General features: G+C 43.2%; 2 protein-coding genes across 4 annotated transcripts in view; one reads left to right on the top strand and one right to left on the bottom strand.

Annotated features, from left to right (window-relative positions):
* Positions 1–3,731: 3,731 nt before the first annotated feature.
* LOC308368737 (DNA damage-inducible transcript 4-like protein) lies at positions 3,732–4,783 on the top strand (the record flags this gene model as incomplete). The annotated part of the gene is made up of 2 exons (XM_080842989.1): positions 3,732–3,891; positions 4,326–4,783. 2 exons carry the CDS (start codon positions 3,732–3,734, stop codon positions 4,781–4,783), a joined length of 618 nt encoding a protein of 205 aa, XP_080699115.1.
* Positions 4,784–5,536: 753 nt separating this feature from the next.
* The window catches only part of brd8b (bromodomain containing 8b), a 16,557-nt gene continuing 10,409 nt past the window's right edge, over positions 5,537–11,684 (bottom strand). For 2 of the 3 annotated variants that reach the window (XM_080843653.1, XM_080843656.1), the window contains 2 exons: positions 10,381–10,425; positions 5,537–6,822 (listed from right to left, as the gene is read on the bottom strand). In XM_080843653.1, the coding sequence (XP_080699779.1) occupies positions 6,763–6,822; positions 10,381–10,425 (105 nt within the window). In that variant the 3' untranslated portion in view covers positions 5,537–6,762. The remainder of the gene's footprint in view (positions 6,823–10,380; positions 10,426–11,684) is intronic. The other variant, XM_080843654.1, reaches the window with a different exon arrangement.

Below are 11,684 nucleotides of genomic sequence, written 5' to 3'. Positions count from 1 at the left end.
GACTCGGTCTCCAAATATATGGTATAAAATGAATACTATCAAACTAAACCGTGATCTCATTGAATAAAGATTGCATAAAGTTCCTGCGCTGCCCGCCCGCTCCTTATTGAGAATGAATTGAATACTAGATGGTGTCCCCTTCCATGTGAAGCGTCTTTTAACGTCTGAAGCAGATTGTGGATATCACTCAGATATCATGCATGTTGTCATAATTACTATATGTAAAGACCTTTTTTCTCTTTAATTTATGTGTGGCATGGAAAGAGATTATTTAATCAGCAACAATGAATAAGTCAAGATTCTAGGGCCATTCCTAATTAATTCAGACAACACGATAAAGCATTGCAATTGTACATCTTTTCCACAAGGGGGAAACATTGCACATTAACTGAGCTGTTGTCCCTCCATGGCAGGGGTTAGGCCTGCTTCTGACCCTTTAAGGTCCAGTCCACGATTCAAATCCAATAAACTTCTCATAAAATTCAACTAATTACTCCTCAGTGTTCTCTGCCTGTTCGTTCTGTGTTTGCATTCCAAAAAAACTCTGGTGTTCGTACTCAGTCATGGCTCTGTGAATAAGAAACAAAGTGGTTCTGACTGAGCCACACACTATTCCAGCTAATCAACACATTGCTTTAGGAGCACAGAAGGGAGGGGTGTAATTTGACTGGCTGTTGAGTTGAAATATCAATAACCTTAGCTTTTGGGAAGACACACACACACACACACACACACACACACACACACACACACACACACACACACACACACACACACACACACACACACACACACACACACACACAGACACAAAGCCTGAGTCATACACATTGTGTCCGGGCCAGTTACACACAAACACACACACACACAGACACACACACACACACACACACACACACACACAGACACACACACACACACACACACACACACACACACACACACACACACACTCACTCACTCACTCACTCACTCACTCACTCACTCACTCACTCACTCACTCACTCACTCACTCACTCACTCACGCACGCACGCATGCACGCACGCACGCACGCACGCACGCACACACACAAACACACACACACATACAAACGTGCGTGGACATATAACATAGCCTGCAGCAAGGGATGGTGTGAACTCTGAAACAAACTGGTTGAAACCACCCTGTCTTGTGCTTATCTCTCTCTCTCTCTGTCTCACACACAGACACACACACACAGACACACACAGCAGACACACACAGACACACAGACACACACACACACACACACACACACACTCATATCCACACACAGATCATCACATGACTAAGAACATGATTCAGTTATGGGCTGTGGTTGCATCAGAAACTCATTAGTTCATTTTTTTTTTTACACTTTTACACTTATGCAGCCTACACTATATACTGTATATATGTTATGGGTATTTAAAACAGGTATTTTAAAATGTAAGGAACTGAATACAATTTCAGTAAAGAAAAATACAGTTTAACACATGAAGATGTGCTTAAATCGACACATTTCCTACTTCTGTTTTCTAATTATGTTTCCGTATGTACTTATGATAATTACATTATATGTCGCTATCATGCTTTTGAAGCAGTGGCAAAGTGTGGAGTACAATTCATTGAACACATTAGGTTTCCTTTGTGATATGTCTGATGCCTTTTGGTCCCAGGAATATGATGCAACAGTCTTGTGAATGTCAGCAAGAGGTGTGTTGCCACTCACTGGTTCTTTAGAACAGACCGGAAAACAGGTAACATGACGGTGATACATTCTTCCACATTAGAAACCTTACTGGAGTTTTCGCTTTCTTTCTTAACCCTTTATGCATAAGAAAAAGTCGATTATAATGAGTACCCACCAGCCTCTAACACAACAGGTAATACTGTCATATCAAACAAATAAATGTGCTCATCTTAGCTGGTGTACTGTTAAATGATATATTCAAAAATAAAAACGCTTTTTCTCTATAATACAATATTCTGCTCTTCCTGGGATGTATACCTCGCCTCAGTGTTACTGAAAACAAATTCCTGCTTTGAACTAAAAAGACAGACTCATCACTATTGCAATTTAATTTAGACCCCAACTATACTTTGGACTTTTCTATTTTTTTGCTCTGCCACTAAGCCAATTATTTGTGCTGTTATGTGCTTAAAGTAACAGTGAATGTATAAAGTGCTGATTCGTGTAGTAGTACAATCAAACACTACTGTCTTTCTGGATTAATGAATCAATATCAATCAATATACAAGCTCACCTATGACAAGAAAACACAAGAAAAACACAAAACACAACTAAACCTACTGATTTTTATCATATACCCAAGGCTAGAAAAGACCCTTTCAAAATTCTCTGTCACAAAACAGACAGGATATTCATATGCCATTACATTTCCCTTTAAACATAGTTGTTCCAAGAGAAAATAATGCTATTTAGGATCCCTGCCTTGTAGTCTGCCATTAGGGGGAAAGACACATTTCTTAAGAACTGCAGGAAAAAAAACCTGCTAGAGACACTATCCTTCAGTCACAAACACCTAAATATGCCAAAACAAACAGTCCAAACTCATCCATATAGAAACAAGTGTCGTGACTGCTAGTGTGTGCACGTGTGTGGGAAGTACCCATTCCTGGCATTACGTCGTATGATTCCGCAGAAGCAACTTAACCTGTTATCATAGCTTCTGCTTTACGCAGCTTCCAAGAAAGAGTGAGAGAGAGAGAGAGAGAGAGAGAGAGAGAGAGAGAGATAGAGTGAGAGAAGGAGGTGGATTCCCATTCCCAGGAAAATTACCAGAGTTACTGAGTAACTTATTTGCGTTGGTGGCTTGTTTCCTGGTTGTAAGGTGTGGTGTGGTGTGGAAGGAAATACACCTGGAGCAGGGGGTGTGGCCACACCTCATGGGGTGACATTGCAGGATTGGTCATGAGGCCTTTCTTAGACTGTGACTAATGTGTATCACCTCATGCTGTCTAGACTGGCAGCGTGCAAGGACACATAGACTTATCATACACAGCAGTCGGTATGAAAGTAGATGAGCTGGTTTTAGGCCAGTTTTATTCCAGATTCATCTGGTGTGTGAGTATCTAAGTAGGCCTACGTGTCTGCAAACAATTGTGTGGATACTCTTGCCTGTACTCATAGGATTGCTATTAGAGAAAAAGACAGAACATAAAATACAATTAATAGGCTACTTCAGACAAACAAGCAGGTCAGAATTCGGATCCACGTGACATTTAGGGCAGCCTCTGGGCAGTGAATGACACTTACACATTCGGCTACCTCAAACTACAACCGGGGATTCAGCCAGTATTCTACATGAAAATTCACATGATTCAAAAAAAGAAAAAGGCTACATGAGACAGCATGTGTTGTCAAACACAAGCGGCCACAAATCACTCAACTCTGAGTTCCCCTTTAACTGGAAACTATAATCCCTGGGCAGAAAACGTGCGACGCAACACCGCTGCCGGATGCGCGAGACAGCTGACTTCACTGTGCAGGGGTGTTGCCTATGCAGGAGCCGCGTTTCCATAGCAACGGGAGTCCGTCCCACAAGCGTGAGAGTTACAGCTGATGCAACTGCAGATTACAGGAGCCTAAATATGCGGAACAGAACCCGCTTGCCATTGTCTTCATGTTCTCCTCACAAGCATACATGGATAAACTAACCCTACGACCTGTGTCTGAGGTGGGCAAAGTATCGGAGAGTTACAAAGAGAAATGGTCGATACCTCTGCTCTTGTGCTTGGACACGGAGTGTCCGTCGGGATGGAAAAAGAAAACGTTGGGGAATTTCTGAGAAAGTTTGTCCTGCGATACATCTTGGACAAAGACAGCCAGAGAACCTGTGGTGGACTTAAGAATGCAATGAGTTCATCGAGTGAGTAGCCTATCACGTATCATATTACATTTTAAATGTTAGCCCTTTGCTCATTATAAATGTTAGCCCTTTGCTCGTTATTGTTGCCTACAGTTAACATGTGACGATTTGTTTTTTGTAACGGAGTAGACAAACACTGTTAGTCGAAATATATCCAACCTTATATTGTGCCTGATTCATTTGAGTTATCAGACAGCTGATGTAACATGCATGTCAGTAGCCCATAGTATCTCAATAGCCTACTGTAACAAAGGTTAATCGCCATAGTTCAGTGTGTCCCATGAAAGCTCATGAGTCTGACAGACGCAGAAAGGGGCTGAATATTAGTTTCACGATTCCCATGGGAGTCAGCGGTTTAAAAGTTAAGTCATGAGCAGCACGTTTCTCAGTTTTAAAGATGACAATGACTAATCTTCAAACTGGTCGTTGCGCAGGTCTCGGATCGGAGTGCAGTTTGGAGGAGGAGAGGGAAGAGCGAAGCCTACAGCTTGACCTGGTTCATCGGATTGAGAGGTGTTTGTCCGACGCCAAGATATCCAGTCTCAGGTGCCGAGAGCTTTTGCTTCCCCGCGGGATGATCTCCTACATTGCGCGAGACATCCTCGCAGCCTCCATCGACGAGCCGTGCGGACTCCGCGGCGCAGTGATTCACTTGTTCTTAGAGGCCAAAGGAGCGCTTCAGAAACTGGGCAGCGTCGTCCCCTCGGATAACCTCACCTCGACGTTTGAGCTCTCCGTTGTGCTTCGACCGGACCAAGACGGCTGGCCACCCCTCAGGAATCTCTTCGGGACCGACAATGTGCTCCGCCTTCGACCAGAGTATCGGCTCATTAAGCAGAAACTCTACTCTTCCGCTAGTCCTACCATCAGAGAGCACAAATGTTGGTTTTAGAATGGTCCAGTGGTGTTTTCACTAAGTCTATACATTAACATGCACTGATCACTTTTCTCAATTTATTTTCATATTTCCTTGTTTTGCACATTATGAGAAGGGATATTTTGTTACATTCCTTTGTTAGGTCTTTGTCAGCAAAAACAATAACTAAGTGAATGTCAATTATAATGACAATAGTAGGATGTAATTTGCTGACTGGCTTAGACTATGGGAGTATTCTTGCTTATACTGTTGTATATTTGGACAGTTGAATGCACTGATGTCACAACTGATAGGGGCCCATGAAGTATCAAGAGGTGTGATAGAGGTGAGCCTCCTTACAGGTTATTACACTAATCTGAAGTGCTAACTCAAGGCTGATCCAGCAGGGTCATGCTGTTAGCAGAATGTTAAGCTTCACTGTTCCACCGTTCTATTTGGAAATGTTGACTACAGAGGACTGCAAGCTACTGGCACGTCCTATTGCATTATGTATTGATCAACAGGAAAGTTGTACGAGTATCTTTATATTATTCATTGTGACAAAGCTGCTTAAGAAACTGTTAAAGGTTCAAGTGTTTTTTTAGTTTGATCTGTGGTTTTGTCCATTGTATGCCTTTGACAGGATTTTGTATGTGACCCTTTTTCACAGTGTTTCTACTAAAGTGAAAACAAATATTCCAATAAATATGTTTAAAGATTGCAGAATCTAGTGGCTTCTCACTACCTCCTTTATTCAACTTTAACATGACAACACAGCCATTACACAGCCATTACACACACACACACACACACACACACACACAAAAGAAAATCTGTACACATATACTTACTTTCTTATGTACAAAACTAGCGGCTCAGTTTACAACCAACACCTGGCACACATAAAGATACTACAACACTTGCAGGTTGCATCTGAATTCTCTTAAGCACACATGCACGCTTACAATCCCAGGAACCCCCCATTTACATACACACACACACACAAACACACACCAACAGTCAGCAGAAAGCCATGAAACGTGTGTGCGCGCAACGAGGGTGATCCATGGGTTTACACACAACCCTTGTTCTTGGTATGGGTGGTTGTGTGTCACTTCTAGGACACCAGCGTAGTTTCTAGCATCAATGATCAATCACCTATGGCTTGTGTAAATAACCATCTTACACATGCTAAACATTCTGCTCATGGCAACACTTAGACATCTTCCCTTTCTACCACATCAAGAACAATGCAAAATCAATTTAGCAATCGTTGAATAGTCTGCGTTGCTCTAAATATGGGGAAAATACTCATCATATCGGCTAGTCACATTTGTACTACATGTCTGATTTCCACAACTTACAAGAAATATTAAAAAAACTACCACAACCCTTTTAATGTCACTCGTATTTCCAGTTTGAACTCACAAAACAATAAACAAACAAAAAAAAACAGAACACGGATGGTGCTGATGGGAAACTCGAACAACAAAGGTACACAGATGAGATCTGTTCGTCCGCTACTTTCCGGAACCTTCTGTTGTTCCTGTCATTTGAAATGATTCTCTAGCCGGCATGACCCAGCAAACTGTAGAATGAGGACATGTAGTTGTAACTACAGACTGTACTTATCGTGTTTTTCTCCTTTAGACTGAACATCACAACTAGTCCTTATTCGTACAGGGGGCAAGGGACACACCACCTAAGCTTGAACAGCTGTGTGTGTGTGTGTGTGTGTGTGTGTGTGTGTGTGTGTGAATCTAATGCACATAAAGTGCCATTGCATTCAGGCTGTACAAGACCATGGCTAGTGAATGAGATATGATGATGGTACATTCTTCATGATTGAATAGCCTGAGAAAGGTGAAGTACATAAGAGTTCCTGAATCGTAGCGTTCTAGAGCAGAGAGCCCAGCTCCTTTCCACAGAACAGGAGAATAGGGCCAGTCCGACCACAGAACCAGAGGAACTAGGCCTCTTCCTTTCCTGTCATTTCTGTCCACCGAGGGCTGAGGTCACTTCTTCATCTTGAGGTCTGCCTCGATGGCGCTTCGGCGCCCTCTGGTGCCTCCATCCTGAACAGCAGAGGGACAGAGAGATGGGGGTGAAGAGAGAGGCAAGGGAGAGAAAACAAGTCAAGGCATGGAGAGGGAGGGAGGAGAAGGGAGAGAGGTGGGGGAGAGTGAAAGGTAAGGAGAAGAGAGAGGGAGGGAGGGAGGGAGGTAGACAGACAGGAGGCACTTTTGTGTGTGTGTGTGTGTGTGTGTGTGTGTGTGTCAGAGTGGAAGAGCAGGGGAGTTTGCCAGAGTTTGTGTATGAGAGCACGGGACAGTGAGTCAGTGACAGAGATAATAATAGACAGACCGAGACACTGTGTGTGTCTGAGCGTTTGTGTTCAAGATAACAAAAACACCACAGAGACACTGAATCATTCTTATCCAAACCAATTAGGTCACCTAAGTGCACACACACACACACACACACACACACAAACACACAAACACACACTGTGCAGCTCTGATATCCTATGGTTTAGTTTATTGTTAGGTTTATAGCCAGGGACCAAGTACAAAACAGTGGTTTCAGGTAGGAAGAGACAGTTCATACCTGATTTAGCTACAAGCTAATTTACTGAATTTCTCTGTATTTCTGTACAATGAGTTAGCAGAATATGTCGCATTAACGACAACATTAGAGGTAACCTCATTTCCCATGGGACGTCAATCCAGCCACATTAAGATGCCATTTGTCTCTCTCTCTCTCTCTTGCTGCCCTTTACCACGTGAGGGGACAGATGAACAGGCTTTTCTCATACCAATGAACAAATACTGCTTTAAAAACAAACAGGGAAGGCTGAGTTTATTTCACCCTCACTGCCACAGGGGGTTGCTGACAACACCAGAGAGTGTTCCGCCTGATATTTGATTGTTCCAAATCCAAACCAATAAATGACAAGCATGAAAAACATTCTTAACTTTGCCTTCCTAAGTGGGTAGTTCTGTACATGGAAGAAAATCCCTTACGCCCATTCATCTCTTACTAACAAAGACTAACTAACGAGCACCTAGGCCAGAGTGGTGGCGAGCTGGTAAATGGTTTACCATTAGTTTAGTTGCGAAACAGTAACAAGCCCACTTATCAGTGCACTCCTGGCATCTCAGGGCCTGAGAGGTTCGGCGTCCGCTCCCCTGTGTTATGATCCCTCAATTTAATGAGTTAGGATTCCATCACACCTGCTCTCCAATCTCTTCACTTGTTACCCGTATCTTATTTCTAACAGTCTTCATGGTCGTGTCCCTCTCTGCCTTAGTGAGGTGATTGTAAAGTATACTCCAGTTAAGTCATCTAAATCCTCTGACAACATTTTTCCGGTCATTTCTAGAACACAGACAAAAAGTGGGGAATCAGCTTTTAGTTCTTGTGGGCCCAAACAGCTTTTTAGTTCCTGTGGCCCCAAACAGCTTTTAGCTCCTGTGGCCCCAAACCACTTTTAGTTCCTGTGGCCCCAAAAAGCTTTTAGTTCCTGTGGCCGCAAACAGCTTTTATTACCCGTGACCCCAAACCCTGGGAATTATCTCCCAGAAGACCTTGGAGCCATCAAAACCGACAGCAGTTTAAAAAAGAAACTCAAAACACATCTATTTACTGTTGCTTTTAACTAGAGTGGCTGCATTAAAGAGTTTCTTTCATTCTGCTCCTTGGTCCTAATACGGAGCAGAGGAGCATTCTGCCATGTCTGCAATGCTTGCTCTGTGTGTGTGTGTGTCTGCAATGCTTGCTCTGTGTGGGAGAGTGTCTGCAATGCTTGCTCTGTGTGTGAGTGAAGGACTGTAATACGTGAGTGTATTGTGTACTTGACACATGATATTACACATATGCCACTATTAAATGCGTGTGATTAATCCTTCTCAGCACACAGTGTTTAGCTACAAACCGTAATGCAACTCACAGCCATGTGCCCTGGAAAGTGTCAAGAAGAAATGGATGCAGAGAACATACTCTCATCTCCTCTCATAACAGCCCTCACAGCCACACGCACACGCATGTGCACACACGCGCGCACCAGCGTTTCCGTTGTCCGGTAATTACCGGTCTTTGTCTGGAAAAAATTTGAAATGTCCGAAAATATTAGATCTCACCGGTCAAATTGTCTGATTGGAATTTCTTTAAAATCCCATCCAGCAAACACAATTAGACAACAATCCTAATATTTTAGCCTATAAAGCAAACGTGCACTGCCCTTATGTTTTAAAGGAACAGGCTATTCTGCTGCTTGAAAGTTATTAAACAACACGCATATGCTGCATTTTAAATAAAGCGCAAACCGTCGGTTACAAACGGAGCGAACTGAGTATCAAACATGGCCAAGCAGACTAGCCTTAAAAGTTTTTTTCAGAGGCCAAAAGCAACTGATGAGGGTGAACCTTCTGATGAGGATGAACCTGTATTACCTGCAGTGTTGCGTCTGAACGCGTTTAATTTCATTCTACTGTCTATGCCCTTGCGTGAGAGCGCGAAGTTGCGTAGAGGCAGAGAGCAGACAGACAGATATAGATTTTGAAAAATAGCTCGCAACATATTGAAAAAAGAACTGGACAAGTTCATTTTTTGGAGCTGTGAACTTAGTTAAAAATGTAAACTATGAACTGAACTAGTTCATGTAGAAAGTGAACTTTCCAAACATTGAATAGCCTACCTGAAGCCCTAGATGTTCAATCAGCTTTACCAGAGAAAAGGCCGAAGTGTCGGGTGTTTATGTCCGAATGAAGTTCCCATGGCTAAGGTGCGAAGTAATTGATGGTAACAGTAAAATTTTCTGTTAGTTCTTCGAAATGGCAGGACAACGCAACGGATTCATAAGAGGGTCTAATCATTTTAGAGCCTCCGCTGTCATTGAACATAGTCAGAGAGCAATGACCTTGTTGCAGCGCTCAATTTCACACAGCAGGTTGCGATTAAAGGCCATTTATTGACGCGCATCAGGCATTTATGTTTTTTTCCCCATTGTAAACTTAGGCAAATAAACATGTTTCATTCTAAACGACCTGATTATGTCATTCTTTAAGCTAAACATGGCGTCAGTTTTCTTCAATAGACTAATTTAGAAGCAGAAATAGATATATGACCGGCTTATCATTAAAATGTCCGGAAAATGAAAACTCTGCCGGTCATTTTGACCGGCAACATTTTTCTCTAGCGGAACCTCTGGCGTGCGCGCGCACACACACACACACACACACACACACACACACAGGCGCACATTTTTAACTTATTTTTAACGGAGACCAAACTGCTTTTTCAGACACTTTCTAGCGGGGTTTAATGCAACGGTTATATTAGAGTTCTCCAAAGAATACAACACTTACTTACAGACACTTTCTAGTGGGTTTAAGGCAGAGATTATATCATAGCTCTCCAAAGAATAAAAGCTCATTCAAGACAATTACAATCAGAGGGACACAGTATATAAGTGGTTATGGGGTGTGTTTCTGGCCCTGCACACCATTCGCTTCCCCCACCCGAATGTTTGTGTGTGTTCATGTGTGAGCATATTTATATGTTCATAATGAGCGAGTGTGTGGGTGTGTGTGTGTGTCTGTACGCATAACCTGAGCCTATCCCTTGATACTTACAAAGAGAGAGAGTAGGAAAGCGGGAGAGGCCATGGGGATAAAGTCCTGCAGGAGGGCAAACAGCACAGTGAGAAAAGAGAACACACACACACACACACACACACACACACACACACACACACACACACACACACACAGAGCACGATGGGGAAGAGTTTGCACGCACCGATCACACAAACACAAAGAGCACAGTGGGGAAGAGTTTGCTCATGCACGCACGCACGCACACGCACACAAAGAGAGAGTGCACTTTCATTACACAAGACAGCAAGACCGAGTGGAGAACCCACACATACATGCACACACCGAGTGGAGAACCCACCTGGCACAACATACGACCACAGTGGGAAGAACACACAACAGAAAGCTATAGGGAGCAGGCTCATGCACGTCCATAGCACGCACACACACACACACACACACACACACACACACACACACACACACACACACACACACACACACACACGATAACTCTTACCCGCTGGACCGCAGTGACTGTTAGTTTCACACACCTTGTGACACAGAAGCTTTTGTCTTAGACAGACAAACTTCACACAGACTTCAAGTGCTGCTCAGTGCTGCTAAGCCCCCAATTGACGATGCACACAGTTTTGATGGACAGACCACAGGGGATTTTTTTAGGTGAACACACAAAGACACACACACATCAACACACTTGAGAAAGCAAGGGGACTTTGAACACACATCTCTTCACAGATACACCTTTTTAGGACGTCCCATGCAGGTTGGTTCTAGAACCAGATGGGCCAGAGAGAGCATTATCATAGAGCATTAGCTGACACAGGAGGAGCCATCATTCCCACTTTCACTGAAGTCTGCAGGTGTGTACAGAGTAAACAGTGAAGGCAGTACGGTATGCTTACTGCAAACTACACAGAGCGTTCTACAAGGCTCATTTACCCAGGGTGCATTGCATGGGGCATAAGATGGACTCCAGTAACGAGGGTGACTAATACTTGAGTGTGTGTGTTTATCTGCAGTAAATTAGTATGAAAAGTCATCATGACTCTACAACTTGTTCTCTGTCAGATGCTACAAAACTCTGTGTCTTTAACCTGTGCAATGCTATTTCATTCATTACAGCTTCACCAACTACACTGGGGGAGCAGCAGGACTGAGATTTTACACACACATACAAACACACACGCACACACACACACGCACACACAAACGCACATACACACACGCACACAAACACACACAAACATAGATACACACAAACACGCACGCAAAAACACACACGCACGCAAAAACACACACGCACGCAAAAACACACACGC

This window comes from Sprattus sprattus (assembly GCF_963457725.1).
Source record: "Sprattus sprattus genome assembly, chromosome: 8".
NCBI lineage: Eukaryota > Metazoa > Chordata > Actinopteri > Clupeiformes > Clupeidae > Sprattus > Sprattus sprattus.
This window is presented reverse-complemented; position numbering and strand designations above follow the sequence as displayed.